This window comes from Archocentrus centrarchus, chromosome 24 (genome assembly GCF_007364275.1).
Source record: "Archocentrus centrarchus isolate MPI-CPG fArcCen1 chromosome 24, fArcCen1, whole genome shotgun sequence".
Lineage (NCBI taxonomy): Eukaryota > Metazoa > Chordata > Actinopteri > Cichliformes > Cichlidae > Archocentrus > Archocentrus centrarchus.
The window spans coordinates 20,360,090-20,378,335 of record NC_044369.1 but is presented as its reverse complement, the minus strand read 5'-3'; the positions used below and the strand labels follow the sequence as shown (position 1 = coordinate 20,378,335).

General features: G+C 41.8%; 1 protein-coding gene across 2 annotated transcripts; it reads left to right on the top strand.

Moving 5' to 3' along the window:
* Positions 1 to 850: 850 nt before the first annotated feature.
* tmem200a (transmembrane protein 200A) lies at positions 851 to 17,491 on the top strand. 2 transcript variants are annotated; one of them, XM_030721860.1, is made up of 5 exons: positions 851 to 1,547; positions 13,947 to 14,084; positions 14,238 to 14,455; positions 14,537 to 14,700; positions 15,313 to 17,487. In XM_030721860.1, exons 2-5 carry the CDS (start codon positions 13,954 to 13,956, stop codon positions 16,435 to 16,437), a joined length of 1,638 nt encoding a protein of 545 aa, XP_030577720.1. In that variant the 5' UTR covers positions 851 to 1,547; positions 13,947 to 13,953; the 3' UTR covers positions 16,438 to 17,487. The 2 variants fall into 2 exon arrangements, with proteins under 2 accessions (XP_030577720.1, XP_030577721.1); XM_030721861.1 differs by lacking the exon at positions 851 to 1,547 and having other exon boundaries at positions 13,952 to 14,084; positions 14,238 to 14,700; positions 15,313 to 17,491.
* Positions 17,492 to 18,246: the final 755 nt, after the last annotated feature.

Sequence of the window (18,246 nt, the reverse complement as noted above, 5' to 3'; positions counted from 1 at the left end):
TCCAGTCTGCATCTGCTGCATGTGTATGTTCAGCTGCTCTTTATGTTTAGTTTTGCACCAACTTAATCAGAGCCATCTGAACAAATAATGGGCTCTCTGTATTTCTCTCTCTCTCTCTCTCTCTCACACACACACACCTACTGCTTATTGCTAAATATTTGCCCAAATGTCTTAAATTCTCTTCTTCAGCTCCACCCAGCTGGTGTACTTTCATTGAATCTCTTCCAGCAGACAAACACAGGAAATGACACACATGCCAACATCTGTAACGTTTTTGCTGCTGCTCTGTCTCCCTCTCTCTCTCTCTCTCTCTCTCTCTCTGTGGAGACAGAAACGCTGAGAAGTTGACAAAGACAGCGCTGAGTGCTTCATCTGGACATCTGATGTCTATTTACATGAAAACACAGGGAATTAAACGAGCCAGTGCTGCAGTTAAACATAAAAGCATGCTCACATTTCTACAACCTTTTATGGTGACAGTTTTCGGATTCCCGGTGTTTACTGCACCCACAGAGATGTGTATAACTAAAGCGAGCGGATCCATGTTTGTCTTTGCTTATAATCACTGACATCTCCATCTGTCTTTCCTCAAAATCAGTCTTGCTACTTGTCATCTGCGCCCTACACATGCAACAAAGTACCCTGAATGGAAGCCTGACTGCTTTCCCTTCGTAAATACGCACACTCTCGAAACGCACATGCATATAAAAGTACTACCTTCCCAGCGCGCATACGAAATATTCACCCCATCTCTCTCTCTCTCTTTCGCTTTCTCTCCCGCTCCTCTTTTACTCTCACTCGCTCACACATGCACACATTCCCACAAGCTATAGCGCTTTGGAAGAATTGGTTGGAGCTGCCGCTTCTCTCTCCGCGTCAGAGGACTGAAACACGCTCTACACTTTTCACCACTTTTGCTGCTGAGATTTCTTAAACACGTTTTTGTATATTTTTCCACTCTCTCTCTCTCTCTTTCTCTCTCTCTGTCGACGTGAATTTAAGTTTTTTGAAAAGGATACCGGGAGTTTTACGCATTACATCGAGCCAACCGACGGATGGGGTATCAGCAGCAGCAGCAGCTTTTTTGGTTGTCTCTTTTCACAATAAAACAGAGTTCTTCGCTGGGGAATTACAATCAGTTCGTTTATGACTTTAAACAGGCAGAGAGGATTTTCCTTCGGTACTAATTAGCGTGCCTCGCCACCCTCCTCGTCTTGTGCGCGCGTACTCTCCATACGGCGTAAAACGTGCTCCCGCGCAGAATAAAGTCACCAGAATTGATACTTTGCAACATTTCAGCCTCACTTAGCAAACCACAGAAGCCTAAAGACTATTCATCGTCTCCATTAAGAAGCTTGGATGTCAGTAAAGACTGGTGCTGTTTGGGAGCCGAACCGTCTCCTGTCATCTTCATTTTCTTCAGCATGGCATTTCACTGGAAGTAGCCTTCAAAGTGGAAGATGGCTTTTTACTCTCCCTAGGTTGCAACCTAATCCCTCCGCATGCCTAATGGCACAGTGACGGTGAAAACTCGGCTTTTGTAAAAGGTAAGAGCTGAGTTATGGATTGAACTCTTCAAGTCCAGATGCATCAAAGCAGATTAAATCTGACAGTTTTACATTCTCCCCTTTCTATTTACATGCATTTTTAACAACGTTTTGTGTTAATATTTGAAGAATAAGAAGGTTTAACATAGGCAACGAGCACCTGAAAGACTGATGAATGGAGATATGTGTCTCCTTTCTATTATCATTTTATGAGCTATGGTAATCTTTAGTGTGGTTTGTTTATTTACTGATTTATCTTGGAGGGAATCCTTTGATCCATTCACTGTGCCAAGGCTGAGATGATCCTTTGTTTGCCTGCCATCTCTTGATTATAATTGGCCAACTGGTAGCCAAGAACACTTGATGGCATCTACACTATATTATCTAAAGTATTCACTCGTCTGTCTTCACCCACATATGAACTTGAGTAATATCCCATTCTTAATCCATAGGGTTTAATATGATGTTGGCCCACCCTTTGCAGCTATAGCAGCTTCAACTCTTTTGGGAAGGTTTTCCACAAGGTTTAGGAATGTTTTTATGGGAATGTTTGACCATTCTTCCAGAAGCACATTTGTGAGGTCAGACACTGATGTTGGACAAGAAGGCCTGGCTCGCAGTCTCCACTCTAATCCATCCCGGGCCAGTCAAGTTCTTCCACACCAAACTTGCTCATCCATGTCTTTATGGTCCTGCTTTATGCACTGGTGCGCAGTCATGTTGGAACAGGAAGGGGCCGTCCTCCAACTGTTCCCAAAAAGTTGGGAACATAAAATTGTCCAAAATGTCTTGGTATGCTGAAGCATTAAGAGTTCCATTTACTGGAACTAAAGGGCCGAGCCCAACACCTGAAACCCCCACACCATAATCCCCCCTCCACCAAACTTTACACTCGGCAAAATGCAGTCAGACAAGTACCGTTCTCCAGGTAACTGCCAAACCCAGAGTCATCCATCGGATTGCCAGATATACAGGGGTTGGACAATGAAACTGAAACACCTGGTTTTAGACCACAACATCCCTTTCAGACAGCTTCCTCTTGTGTCCACAGTTAATCCTGTTGGATGTGGTTCGTCCTTCTTGGTGGTATGCTGACATTACCCTGGATACCGTGGCTCTTGATACATCACAGAGACCTGCTGTCTTGGTCACAGATGCACCAGCAAGACGTGCACCAACAATCTGTCCTCTTTTGAACTCTGGAATGTCACCCATAATGTTGTGTGCATTGCAATATTTTGAGCAAAACTGTGCTCTTACCCTGCTAATTGGACCTTCACACTCTGCTCTTACTGGTGCAATGTGCAGTTGATGAAGACTGGCCACCAGGCTGGTCCAATTTAGCCATGAAACCTCCCACACTAAAATGACAGGTGTTTCAGTTTCATTGTCCAACCCCTGTAGAAGGATGATTCATCACTCCAGCAAACACATCTCCACTGCTCTAGAGTCCAGTGGCACCGCGCTTTACACCAGTGCATCCAACGCTTTGCATTAGTGCTTGCTGATGTAAGGCTTAGATGCAGTTGCTCAGCCATGGAAACCCATTCCATGAAGCTCTCTACGTGCTGTTCTTGAGCTTATCTAAAGGCCACATGAAGTTTGGAGTTCTGCAGCCAACCTCTCTGCACCATGCACCTCAGCATCCACTGACCCCACTGTGATTTTATGTGGCCTACCACTTCATTGCTGAATTGGTATCATTCCCAATCACTTCTACTTTGGTATAATATCATTCACAGTTAACTGTGAATATTTAATAGCGGGTAAATTTCACGACTGGACTTGTTGCACAGGTGGCATCCTATCATGGTACCACACTGGGATTCACTGAGCTCCTGAGAGTGACCCATTCTTTCACAAATGTTTGTAGAAGCAGTCTGCATGCCTAGGTGCTTGGTTTATACACCTGTGGCCATGGAAGTGACTGGAACACCTGAATTCGATGATTTGGCTGGGTGAATGAAGACTTTTGGCAATATAGTGTATATAAGCCTCTAAAAATCATCAATTCAATTCAATTTATTTATTTATTTATTTATTATTATTCAAGGGTCAAACAATATAAGGAGCACACCCAAATATAACAGATACATTGTGTCTTTAAAAATATGTGTGATAAACTAACTCAGTGCTGCACAGAATCATGTCTCAGTGTGAGTGCACCAGAGGTTTCTTGTTTCCACATCACACTTGAGTAGGTGGAATAAGGACCATGATTGGCTTCTAGCTATGAGTTTACAAAATCATCTCATTGATACACATTCAACTCAGCTTTAAGGTGAACACAAAGAAATATGATGAGTGACTTTTTGTGCACACATTTCTAAAGATTCAAAAGAAAAAGATGGAGCACTTTAACAGGAGGTCCTCTGTCACTAGTTTTATTGTGTAGTGTGAATGAAATGATGTTGAATTAAGAGTAATTCTCACCTTGAGGGCTGTTCGAAGAACTAGCAAATATTTTGCAGAGAACTTCCTTTCCTTAACCCCCCCCCCCCCCCCCCTCGAAATAAAAAAAAAAAAATATATATATATTTTTTTTTGTGGTGATTCTGAGAAGAACAAGGGGGTAAACATAACTGATTATCAAATCACAGAAAGCAACATCATAAGTGAATTACCGCTACCCTCCCTGCTTGTTTAATGTCCTCAGAGTCCAGTCTGTCCACCATGGCCGTGAGCATGCTGGGGCTCGTGCCCCAGGATGAGTGTGGGTGACTGACTGGCACTCAAGACTGTGAGGAAGACAGAATGAGTCATTTTAATGGAATCAACAGGGGGCTCACTCCAGTTCATAAACACACACACACACACACACACACACACACACATACACACACATGCTCATACGCCTGGCATGAGCATCCGATGATTCAATGCAAAACTTAATTCAATTAAGTAGAGCTGAATTTATCACAGGATGCAATGACACTGATTCAGCGTGAAGGATATGTGCAAAAAAAGCAGAGTGTATCATCAAAATAATGAGGTTAAAAAAAACATGATGTGAAGGGGGTGGATGATTTGACACTCTAGTGCTCGCTTCAAAGAAAATGCACTGCCAAAAGGTCAGCGGGAAAACATAAAGGGACATATTCCTCAGACAGATGACTCACCCCTGACCACGAGTCTGTAGGAGTATGGCACTACACGAACACTGGCTTTCTATTTGTTTTCCTTTTTTCCCCCTCTTTTTCTTCTGATAGTCTTATCTGTTCCTTTAAGAGCTCCAATAAAATAGACATAAATCACTGCAATCCTCAGTATTGGAAAGCAGTAGTGGCAGATGTGATAAGGTTAATGCAGTTCAGGCAAAATAACGAAAGGGTCTGCACAAAGTCACCTCTGGCTGATTAGACCTGACACAGGAAACTTACATCTCTTAATTTTTTACTACTTATGGAGCTGGGTGACTCCCAACCAGGTTTGTCCACTTAAAATTACAAGGTTATATTCATCTTAATGAGAAGTGGTAGTATATATATATATATATATATTGCAGAGAATTCATATATTTTCCCATTATGTTGATTTGTCAGGGTTCACGTCCTTGTCACTGCTCTTGTTACTTACTGATTGGCCAAAGAGTCATGTAGGGAGCTCTGGGTTGGACAGCATGAGCTTTTCAGTGTACCTTAGATTCTTAGTGAAGCTCTTTAAAGGTAGGTGAAAAGCAGCAGAGAAAAACAAATGTCCTGTAGGACATATGCCACCACAAAAAGAATTAAACAGCAGTTGATCGAGCAGCTGTGGGGTGCGTCTCTGAAGCTGAGTCTGACCTCTGAACTTTCTGGAAAAGCAACTAGAGAACGTGTCAGGAATGAACAAAGTGAATTAGTGAAACATCTGGCTGTAAGTGGGAGATTTGTACCCGGTGTGTATGCAGGGCACAGCATGCATAATCCATGCATCTTCACTTTTACAGTCACTATCTGCCTGGTGAAGCATCTGTAAAAGATCACACTATTTTATATTACACTTGTATAGTACTCCTACCATAGCCAGTATAAAAGATGGACATAGCTACTGTAATATAGCCCACTGATTTCTGAAGTCACATTTTGGAGACTTGAGGTGAGCGTTTTGGTTGTTGCCATCTTGGTTGCAAATAAACAGATGTGATGAGGAGGGGCGGGTCTAACTGTGAAACTGCAGGCTCATTGGCTAACGATTTGTGATTGCCAACTTGTTAGCCAATGAATGTGTGGTTTTATACCACAGATAATCCTTTTCTTTAAACATGGTATAATCAAGACAAAATTAACTTTTTAATTCAATATGACCAAAATGAGTGATTGAGCCCATAAACTCAGCAGCAGCTGTTTAAAGAGGTTTATTCAGAAAGTCATTCTTTCGTTGACTTCTATACATTCAGAAGTCTTTTTGATACTACAGCTTTTGCCATCTGGTGGCCATTCAAACAAAATGCAGGTTTTCCAGCAGTTCTGCATTTGCTTCCTTTATAAATGCCAGAAGTTACTGTACGTCCAACAATCACCATGTATGACAAGCGAGTTACCTGTGATGTCGCCCACTGGTTTTAACGATACATTTTGAAGCTTTGCTGTCAGTGTCTTGACTGCCAACATGTTAGTTTTTGGAGTCAAATATTACCAGGAGAAGAAGGTGTAGTGCTAATTTATCAGTTAACATTAGGTAGCTTTGTTAGCAAGCAGCATTCACAAACTGTCAGGGTGCAACACACACACACACACACACACACAAACACACACTTTTAAGCATTTTTTTAAAAACGTTTTTGGTCGTTTGGTCTCTGGATAGTTTACCACTTTATGGTAACTGTAAGGTGGGTGAACTGTTTTTATTAGAAAACATTCCTAATTCAATAAACAGAAATTGATCTCTTCACCGTGTTTGCTGTATGTGCCTTTTGAACCATTTTTTATGGAAATATCTGGCAAATAATATGTCCAGGTACACTCAGTCCAAGTAGCTGGGCTTCTGTTTAGGTGAGTGATTCTAGTATATATAATAAATATAGCCATTTGTAAACATTATCATCAAGTCAAGTTTATTTATTTATAAATAGCTTCAAATTTGGAAACAAATGGGTAGCAGCTCACTGCTGGTGTGCATCTTTTATATACAGTCTATGATAACAGCCTATTGAGCCTGCTAGAAGGTAGAGGAGGACCCAAGTTCAATGGGCAGAGCTATGAGAGAAGGAAATAAATGGCAAGCATTGCATTTATTCTTATCAAATTAGGTCAGTCTGTGAACGCTCTTTCATAAATAATATACTCACTAGTAGTGTTGGTGTAAAATAAATCTGAAGTGCTTTCATTTGACATGGGAATTAAAAGCTTGCCATTTAAGCTTTTTAAGTTAAATGGACGGGACATAAAGATCGGATTTTGTTCACTTCATTTTTTGTTCTTAATTCTGTGTGTTGTTTCCATGTTAGACTCCCGCTCCATGCTATTATGGCAGATGACCTTAACTCCAGCAGCAGGAGGGTTTGTCTGTCTCTACATTTGAATTCAGATACAGTTTTGTTGGCCTAAGTTAACCTCACCAGAGAACTTTATGGCATAAACAAAAACAAATGACCCACTATAATTGTAACAGGAGACATGCTACATTGGATACCAGATTTTCCCTCCCTAGCAAGCTCCATTTTTATCCTCCTGCTCATTCCTCTCTCATTACATCTCTCCCTGCCTCTTTCCTTCTTACTCCATCTGTGTCCATATTCAAGTTCCTTCTCCATGACATGTTAGCGCACACTTCACTGCAGTGAGTCATTTGAAACAAACTTTCTTCAGCATGTGCAGAGTCAAAAAAAAAAAACAAGGTCTCTAGAGTTTGTTAAATGTAGATCAAAGTGTCTCCTGTAGTGTGATACTCCCTGTCTCTTCCCTCTGGCTGCATCTCCTTCCAGTCTCACATCTTTACTCTCCCTCCAGCTTCTCTGTTTCTCCTTCTATCCCACCTGTCATGTTCTTGTTCCTCTTCCACACTGCATCATTTCCTCTCTAATGTGTGGATTTAGAGACAGCAGGGTTGTAGAACATTAAACAACAAGATGCAACTGAAACCCTGAAGCTAGCTGCAAAAAATAGAAAGAAAGAAAGAAAGAAAGAAAGAAAGAAAGAAAGAAAGAAAGAAAGAAAGAAAGAAAGAAAGAAAGAAAGAAAGAAAGAAAGAAAGAAAGAAAGAAAGAAAGAAAGAAAGAAAGAAAGAAAGAAAGAAAGAAAGAAATATGGGTCTTAATCTCCAGTGTGTCCCTTTCCCCATGTCAAAATCTCCAGCATCCTTCCCTTTCCGCCCCCTCTCAGTCACACGTCTCTCACACAGGCAGCAAGGTGGAAATGACTTAAAGGTCAGCAAGTCAAAATATGACTTGACATGATACACGGGGAATGCCCCTGTGTTGATAGTACACATGCTAATGATGTACCTGTCATCCCCCTGCACACAGCTGGCAGTTGCTATAGAAACGTGTCACCTAGCAGCAGCATATAGTTGCTATAGGGACAATACATCACGTGGTGTCACCTATACATTAGCTGTTATTGCTGTTATCATGCTAAAAAGCACCTCTTCGCTCAAAGACAGAACACATCATGCAGAGGAGGTGTTACAATGTGGCGAGGGAACTCTGTGCTCTGAGATGTAATGTGTCTATATAAAACGTCTCCAAATGCTTAAATAACTTCACTGGGAATGAATCCGCTCCTTGAAAGGGTGAGGCAAATTGCTTTAATAGTTTTCTCACCTTATTGAGAGTACGCAAAGATAAACCTGCTGCAGCGATTTAGCAATTACTAAGGTGATCACACGAGGTCTAATTCATTATTCATTTAAGACTAGTTTAAAAAAAAAAAAACTTGCCAGTAAGGCAGCAGAATGTAAATGAGGCTCTGTATTTTGCATTGGTTTTGTGTTTGATCAGTATTTAAGAAGAGAGATCATGGTGTCAGTCCTTAAAAAAAAAGAGGAAAAAAAGAAGGACATGAGCTGAATGCATGTACTGAGCTCGATTACTGAATGCTCACTTTCATGTCTTTTGGTCACTGCACGTGGAAAGCCTTTATGTGTCAGAGCCTGAGTGCTTTCTCATTAGGCTGCTGGTGTTTTCTCTCTGACAGCATTTCTTCTTCTCTGCTCCACTTGTTTTTCTTTCGTTTTCTTTCTTTTTTTTTACTCCAGCCTTGTTAAAACTACAGATGCACTCAGCTCGTTTTCTTCTGTCCTTTCATGGCTGTCAGAAAAAGCATTTTTGCCATCCTCTTCTTTTTGTCAAAGCTTTTCTATCCTCTTTCCATCACTCATCACCCCTACTTTGTCCCAGACCAGCTCCCCCCTTTTTTCTTATTAGTCTTCAACTATTTTTTTTTACTATGATGAAATCATGACTCAGTATTGCACCTTACATGAACCAATGTAAATAAATATACTCCCTCCTCATTTTACCCCCATCTTTTTCTGTTCCCGCATCCTTTCGTCATCTGTCCTTTTCTACTGTTAATTCTCACTGTCCTTCTTCGCCTCTGCCATCCATCCTTTCCCTCCTGTTTCGGTAAACCGAGGAAATCTCTCCCATTGCTCTTGAAACATTGTGTGGGTTCCTGTTTGACGCACACCAAGGAGCAAAAGGGAGAGAATCAGGGAGAGAGAGGCAGAGTGAGGGGGAGCACAGAAAACCTGAGAAAAGTGGCTGCTTGTGTTAGTCCTTGTGTGATTCACCATCTGTGGTAGAGAGCACTCTCTTACAGCAGTTTTACCAATAAGATGATTGACATGAAAAATACATTAAAATGTGAGAAGGAGAAAAGAGGGTAGGAGGAGAGAACGTCTGGTCTTGTGTGTGATTCACAGTTACTTTGAATGCTAAAAAGCTTTGTCTGATTTTGAATATTAAATCCGACTTTATTGCTTTCAGATATGCAGAAGAAAAGAAAGGAAGGAAGGAAGGGACGGAGGAGGAGAGAAAGAGAGAGAAACAGGAAAGTGACCGAATAAAATTCAATTAAAATTAGATGCAGATTAAAAATAGATCGAAGAGGACAGAGGGTGGGAGGGAGGGAGGGGAGAGAGACAAACAAAGAGAGATAAGATGAGAAAGTAAGCTGGGGTGGAGAAAGAACAAAAGTAGTAGAAGGCAAACATTATTCAGGGTCACAACCAGAATGCATTAGCACACAGACAGCGGGTGAGAATGGAAGCGAGAGGGAGAGATTTACAGATAGTGCCTTCTTGGAAGAAGAAAGAAAGATAGGGGGGGACACGTGGAAGCAAAAAACAGGGAGAGTTAAAAAATAGAAAGTTGAATAGAAAGATGAAGGTCATGGGTGTATTATCATTCCCATGCTAAATCTGTGTGATTCTTTATATATACAGACATGCACACATGCCCGCAGGCTGGCACACTGTGCAAAAACCTGGGAACCCAATGACTTTTTAACAGATGACTACATCTCAGAAGCATTTTTATGGTCAGAACATGTGGCTATGGTACATAAATAGTGAGTAGCACAGATAGAATGACATCACAGTTATATTCTAAGTGAGGTAAGCTGAGGTAATGGTTCATTACAATAATGCATCATAATGATATTCTTCTGAATATGGCTGTGAGCATATTCTGAAACAACAAATAAGAGAACATGTCACACCTCTTAATAGTACAATCTTCTTGATGCTTTATGCCCTCAGACTATAAGTTTAGTCTTGAGGTTTTTGCTGGTAAGCTTCTCCTTGTTTGTGAAATGAATGTTAATGGTTAATAAAGCTACTTTTGGCTGCTCCCCTGCCACTACGGTTAGCTCTGCATATTTTATTTGGCAGAGCTCTTTTATGCCGGATGGCCTTCCTGATACATCCCTAAAGGAGATTTGTGTCTCAGGCTAGGATTTGTGTCTCAGGCTAGGATTGAACCAGCAACCTTGTGCTTGCCAATCAAATGTGTTCCCTACTACACAATAAGGTGTTCTGTTGGAGCTTTGTATGGTGATAGGAAGGATTCAGGTAGCAGGGAATGTCTGAGGACAACTCAAATCTGTTTTAGCCTTTAAAAACCAACAAAAATTACATGTTGTGCAAAGTTAAGACAGCCATTCAACAATATTACAACTGTTGTTCCACCTGTGTAATGGTTCCAGAGGAAGAGGTGATCAAAATGCAGGACACTGGCGGCAAGTCCAAAATAAACTTACTTTTTTTTTGTTTCTTAAAATTTACATGCAAAAAAACCAAACAAACCAAAATGAAAAGGATTTAATTTATCTATTTTTGTTTATTTTTCCATGAATTTTTAAGTTTAAGATGTCAAACTGTGTCTGATTGTTTTGTTGTTTTTTTTTTTTTCAATTACTGTGGTTTAGCAATGATGCAAACGAAGAGTCACTTCTTGTTGTCATGTACTGCTGTAGCCGGCAGGCAGAGGACCCCAAAGCAGGACTCGAGAAGGGAGAACTAAACTTGGACTTTGGCCTTATTAGCAAGCATGAAGGTCAGCCACCAATACAAAATACTAAACTCACATGGACATAAAGGAGCACAGCAGGAGGAAGCCAGTAGTAAGGTCTCAACAAGGGAAATGCAGACAATAAATACACAGAGGGATAATGAGGGAACAGCCAACAGGTGGGGAGCACAACTGAACATAATCACAGAAACGAGACACGGGGAAGCAAAACTAAACACAACACACACAGAACAGGAGACTGACAAACTAAAACAGGAAGTGTGAAAACGAGGAAACAGAAAAACAGACTTGACCCAACACACAGGGAAACACTGGGAAGTGAAGTCAAACACAAAACACGAGACAAGGGACAAAGACACGGGGAACAAAACAGACACAGGAACACAGACTGATCAGGAGGACATGGGAAACACCGGAGGACTGAGAATCTAAACATAACTAAACAATACCCACGAACATGACTCGAATAACTAAAGTAAGAAAACACAAACTGCAAACCCATAATAAAACTAAGGCAAAAGCAAACTAAGAAACACAACTGGAGAAATTAAACAACAACAGAACATCAATGACCAGAACATAAAACACTGGGCAAAAGGCCCAGGACCATGACAGTTGCACATTTATAAATGATTACATTTTGGAAACTCCACATGGTTTACAAGAAACTATCAATCAGTCATAATCCACAGTGTTACCGCCACAGGCTAACAACAGAAAAGGCTGTACTGAGTGGGGGCTTGCCACTCACAGCCAAGAGGTTTGTTGGATGAAGTTTTGGGGCACAATAGTGAGATGTTTATTTGCAGTTTATGCATCAGAAACTGTTCGATAAACTACATTTTTTGGTTTAATTTTATTAAATATTGTAGACAGTGAACTTAAGATAACAAACATTGAAAGTATTGGATTGATTGCATCACTGCTTGGTTTTTTGTGTGCTCAGGCAGGATTCTTGGTCTGTTTTTGCTGGTTTTCCCATTCTGCGTTGCATACATCTCAAAAACAATCCAAAAAGGTCCAGAAAACAGGCAAATATAAGGAAAACATAAAAGTTCAGCTCTCAAAATGTACTGGTACAGCTGGTGGGTTAACAACATGATGCAAATTACACGTGTTCACAAAGTTCTGTGAAGTGTGGCAAAAAAGAAGTCCAGTTCAGGATTACCATCTCATGGACCAGCACATGGCTTCCAGTGCAGGTGCTACTTTTAGATTGCTTACTGGAGGTCCTCCTTTGGTATGTCGGCATGTGGGGACTGAAGACTGTTTACCGGGTTCAGAATGTTCTTCAAACATCAGGATGTTACAGTAGAGCTCTACGCTGACAGCTTCACAAATTCACCTTGCACAACCTTGTCAATGTCTTTGGTGGTGGTGATGGGGGAGTATAATCCTCCTGGTCTCACTCTTGACCTTATGCGCTGCCTTCAGGCTCGGACACTCTGTCCTCTTCAACTAAAAAGTGCTGAAAATGCTGGGCCTTGTAGGGAGACCTAATTATCAGCAGTAGCAGTAATCCTGCATACAAACGATGGGTCAGTTTGAAAGACGAGTTGATGTTTTCTGTCTGGGCAAGTTTGAGGATTGGACTTCCAGAGAGCTGTGCCGAAAGCAGACTGGAGGCACACAAGAGGGCAGGATGCTTCCCAGAACTTTTTGATCACACATACTGTATACTGGGTGAATGACTTACTGATTACCTTTGGGGCACTCCACAACTCCACAAAACACCAGAAGTAAAATTAGCAGGAGTGCAAAAGAAAAACAGCAGTTGTTCACTGCTAATTTATAGAGCTCGCCCTGAACTGCTGAGTTGTTTCCATGTATTCATCTGAAATTTGCATTTATCTTCAACACCAAGGTCACTCAGTAACAAATATATTCTGTTTAATCCTCATCATGCACAACAGGACGATGCTAATGTTCATGTGAGGCCAGATTAGCAAGCATTTAGGCCCAAATGAAAGCTCTCAAATTAAGCCTGTGTTTGTTTTAAGCCCCCTTCCTTTAATCACTATTAATAGACCTATGAGCAGCTGGTGAGCCCAGAGACCATGATTCATTGTAATGCTATGACAGAATTGCAGACTGTATTTTCTCATTCTGTAACAGCTTAAAAAATGCAAATAATGACAGTGGAGCCACAATAAACACGCAAATGCAATAAATACAGGATGTGAATCAGAATAAAATTCACAACCCGAGACTCAAATTACAAGCCAAGTGTATTTTTGTGATTTGTTTCCTTAATATCTGATGTCTTTAGTCATACACACAGGAGAACCTCAGTAAAGAAGCATCCTGCAGGACTGAACGTGCAGCTATATGTGTGTGCACACTCATTCCCATGTTGTCCTGAAGACTGACAACAAGCAGTGAAACAAAACATAAGCAGAGGAGACTGTTGTGCTGCTTACTGCACTTACATCTTTATCACTGCTAGACTTTAAGCAGCAGTTCCAGGACTTGGAAAGATACTAAAACACTCTTTCATCATGACACACTTTCCCAGTTAGGGAAAAAAAAAAAAAAAACAGCTTTGAAAAAGTCACCACTGTGCATGAGGCGACGCATCAGCTTTAGATTCCACAAAACAGAACTGCGATCCACAATCTGCACGACTGCGGGGGACGCTGTACAACTGAATATTACATGTCTTGCACATCATATATTAGGAGTACCTGGGAGACTGTGACTATACTGAAACACATATGTGCATCTGTAGAGGTGTGTTTTAATACAGTTGTGTTTTTTCTCACTGTGAATATACTCTGTGTACCTACGCCAAATACATGTTATCTGTTGTTGTTTTTAAAGAGTGTTTCAGCAGTATCTTTTAATTGTGTGCTTCAATCTCTCAGCAGTAAGCGCTATACCAGTAATGTGGATGCTGATTGGACTATAGAATTTGAAAGACATTAACTCTGATTTTGCGTCTGCAGGTAAAGAATGACTGCAGCAGCAGGTGTGCTAACAGGCTTGGCCAAGCTAAAGCGCCAGGACTCCGCCCGCTCTCAGCATCGGCCCGTGCCACCCACATCGCCAGGCCTGGGCCACCCCGCCCCTGAGGCCGCCCCTAGGTAATTTTTATAAAAGCTGACATGGGCCCAATGTAGTACTTTGTGCCAGTGAAAATGCTTCTGCAATCTCTGGACATTTTTGTATGTTCATTGCAGTTAAATTATTGCCTTCAAAATGTTGATTGTGTTTTCTTTCTATCTTTTTTCTTTAAGGAAGAGGAAGCGGCGCACCGATGTCGTAGTAGTGCGAGGTAGGCTCCGTCTCTACTCAGCATCTGGGTTTTTCCTCCTCCTGGGACTGATCATCTTAGCCATAGGGATTGGCATGGCGACACTAGGTTACTGGCCTCACAGTAAAACCGTGCTCACTGGAGGAGGAACTGGAGTCAAGACAGAAAAGGATGTAGCCAACGCAAGCCACGATAGGCAAGGTGTGGAACAGCGTGTCTACAAACCTGCTGTTAAAGGTTTTTACTCTTCTGGCTCATCTCCTCACTGTTTTGTGGTTTTAGGTACGCCCTCCAAGGAGACTGGGAGCACTCTGATGCGATTCCTAGAACAGCACCTTCACTCTGAGAGGATGAAGATGCTTGGACCCTTCACCATGGGCATTGGGATTTTTATCTTCATCTGTGCTAATGCCATACTTCATGAAAACAGGGACAGAGAGACCAAGGTACAGTACGGCTGAAATCATCGCATTCACATGCACACAGTGAAATACTAAAATACTGTATGGGAGACAGAGAGGTTGGATGGTTTTTGTGGGTCATGTAACTTCAGTTTCTGCATAATCTGGCTCAAAAATGTTTTTTACCAATATTTCAAACAGATTTATTTCAAAATTCAAAAGTCAGAATTTGTAGTTAATATTACTTCCCTGTCACTGTTTCTCATTTCTGTTTCTCCTCCACTCTCTACAAAATGAAGGGCATGTACACTGCAGTCATCCATATTCATCATCTGCATAACATGCAGATCAGACTTCTCCCAACCTCCTTCCACCTTTAGCTCTGCAATTTCCCCCTGATCAAATTCCCTCTGTTTTCATGCTCTCTTCTTCTCTCCCTTGATTCAATTAGCCCTCTCCTTCTCCCTTCCCCTTACTGGTAATCCTTGTGAGAAACATGTCCCCCCAAGGCCACACGGTTCCAACATGCACAAATTTGAACCTACAGAGAGATAATGTGTTTTAATGAAACGCTTCAAATATTTTCAGGTAATCTAAAATGAATGCTGCTGCTTCTACTTCTGCTACTTTCGATAATACGATTCTCATTTGCACTAGATCATCCATATGAGAGACATGTACTCCACAGTCATCGATATCCATCGCCTCAGGCAGAAAGAGCAAAAGCAACACCAAAACTGGAACAGTACCTGTGCAAGAGAAGCTGGAGATCTTCGAGCCTTCGGCAGCGATGCTGCAGGACGGTTAGCTAGCAACTCCCTTTTAGCCTTCTCCTCTCGTGCTGGAAGTATTGCTGGAGGGAGATGTTCTACAGAAGAGGAGGAGGTGTTATTAGGGGATGAGGAGTTTCACAGACGTAGAGAGCAGGTTAAGATGGATTGTAACTTTGCAGGGCTACTGGCACCTCTCTATAAAGACCGCCAATTTTGTGGCCCTGGGATCAGGCTGGCTCATTCGGACTCCATGCGTCACCAGTGGTCAGTGGATGGAGATGGAGAGATTGGAGGACACCATGCACGCTCTATTGTCTCCTCCTCTATCTCTGCATTTACGCTCCCTGTTATAAAACTCAACAACTGTGTTATTGATGAACCAGAGATGGAGGCGATAACTGAAGAGGAGAGAGGAGGAGAGAGAAGAGATGGAGAGAGGTCACAGCCTCTGACCTCCATGGAGTCTCTGGTTGTTCCCATGGCATCTGTTGCCAAGGCCTCCAAACCGCCAGGCCTACACAGGAGTAACTCTGCCTCCTCTTCATCGCGCTGCTCCTCCTTATCTTCATCCTCCCTCTCCCCTGCTCCCTCCTCTACCTCAGGCTGCTGGCTTTCTCCAGGAGCAGCAAAGAGTGACTTTGGCTCCAATACCTCTCTGCACATGCTCAACAGCCATTCCAAATCTCTGGACTTGGAGCGCAGGCCGAGCATGCTTAGTGTGAACCCGGAGCAGCGGAAGCACCCCAGCTGGCCCCGACTGGACCGCAGCAACAGCAGCCGTAGTAACAGCGGCAATCGGGGCAGCACTAAAGGCTACAAGCGGCTGGAGGATAGAGAAGAACAAGGAGAGCGGCTCTTGGATGTGCCACAGTCTGTGACAGCGAGGTGTGACTACAGTAAGCGCGAGAAGCTGCTAATGATATCCAGGTCGCATAATAACCTGAGCTTTGAGCATGATGAGTTTAATAGCAGCACACTGAAGAGAGGCAGCTCTGAGACTCGGTTCTGATGGCATTGAACTAGAGGTTGATGACAGTTCTGTCCTGTTCTGTAAATTGCCCTCCACACAGTATGAATGTACAGCTTGTACTAGAAGAAACTGACAAGTTTAATGGCTACACTGTGCAGAAAGGAAACTCAAGTAGTTTCAAAAAGAGCCTTTTCCTGAGCAGCAGGTTGTAGAGTAATGGACCGACTTGCACAGTAAAAAGTTCAGGCCCGATGTCAGCCAGACAATATGGGCCTAACTGCACCGGGTCACAGGTGTTAGTCTGCAGCAGTGATTCCCAACCAGGGGTACTTCTGCAGAAGGCTGGTCAGAGAGTACGTGAAAAGATTAGCTCAACTCTTGGATAAGCAGAAATGATTTAAAAAGATAAAATGGTAAAAAGTGAATAAACGTTGATAACTTCCTAAGTGTAGAGTAAATAGTTGGAATTACTAGCTAACAGCATGTATAAACGAATGACATTATAAGCTAAATAGGATGGATAACAAGTACTCTACAGAAGGTAGCTAAATTAATAAATGTCGGCCATTTTGCTGACGTCAACAAATTACCTAAATATATAAACATTACTAGCAAAATAGATAAGTGGGGGAAATTGTCACTAACAGCTGTTAAAAAGAATCGTAGCTAAGAGTACTGGATGACTGGTTAAAATAGTCAGCTACTAGTCATGGACTAATTATTAACTATTTAACACAAAGGGTGTCGCTGAGGAAGAGTTTTTTCGGTCCAGAGGGGTGTACTACAAGGTGGGATTAATGGGTTAGCGAGTTACCATGGTAACTTATGCTGAACGCATAACTGGTTTGAAAGCAGGTTATGCTCACGGGCTCAGTTTAAAATCATCTGGAAGCACCACATTTTCACTGATTCTGATCTGCTGCAGAGTCATTTTACTTTGATCTGGTGACAAACGAAACACATACTGTATCCTTTATTAGGCTACAGGACAGTAAACAGCAGCACTCAGTGTTAAAATAATTAACACAAATTAAAATGTAGATTTTACTGCTCTGTGTGCCACATTCATTTCTTGTCTTATTGGCAACATTGTTGCACTTTAGTGTTATATTGTTTGATGTTTTTTTTTTTTTTTTTAAAGATTTTTATCATCTTTTTATCAACATCATCTGTTAAGGTTTCTGATTGGAGTAGGCGGGAATCATAGGGATCATTTTATGCAAAAGAAGAGTAACATTTCCCCTGAAGTGCCCCTTTCTATGTGAGCATGCACTGACCTTGATGCAGAGAGCCCAGCTTAACAGTGAAAGTTGATAACCATTGTTGTGATACTCATCTCTGACTGGAGCTTTAGGTTTTGTCGAGCCAGCTAAGGCAAAGAAAACCAGTCTGGTTTGAACTTCTCTCATAGTATACCCCTCAGGACTGTTGGGATATGTCAAAAAGGTTGGATACATGGAAAAAGGCAAAAGCAGAGTTTGTACTGATGAGTGTGAAAGTCAGTATAACCGCCTTTATTCTACAACACAACCTGAACTCTCTTTGGTGAACTTTCTTCTCATTTTATTAAGTAGTCTTCAGGAATAGTTCACCAGGCCTCTTGAAGGACATTCAAAGCTCTTCTTTGGATGTTGGCTGCCTTTTGTTGTGTTTTCTGTCAAGAGACCTCAATAATGTTGAGGTCTGGGCTCTGAGGAGGCCAGTCCGTGACTGATAATGTTCCATTGTGTTTTGCTATCCTTTAGCTGCATTGGCAGTGTGTTTGGGATCATTGTCATGCTGAAAAATGAAGCTGTTGCCAGTCAACTGCTTTTCTGATGGCATTGCATCATAGATCAAAATCTGTGT

Excerpts from the sequence above, each read along its gene's own strand:
- tmem200a (XM_030721861.1), top strand. The coding sequence starts at position 13,954 with ATGACTGCAGCAGCAGGTGTGCTAACAGGCTTGGCCAAGCTAAAGCGC. Across the intron at positions 14,085-14,237 it reads GCCCCTGAGGCCGCCCCTAG|GAAGAGGAAGCGGCGCACCG; the intron begins GTAATTTTTATA and ends TTTTTCTTTAAG. Across the intron at positions 14,701-15,312 it reads ACAGGGACAGAGAGACCAAG|ATCATCCATATGAGAGACAT; the intron begins GTACAGTACGGC and ends CATTTGCACTAG.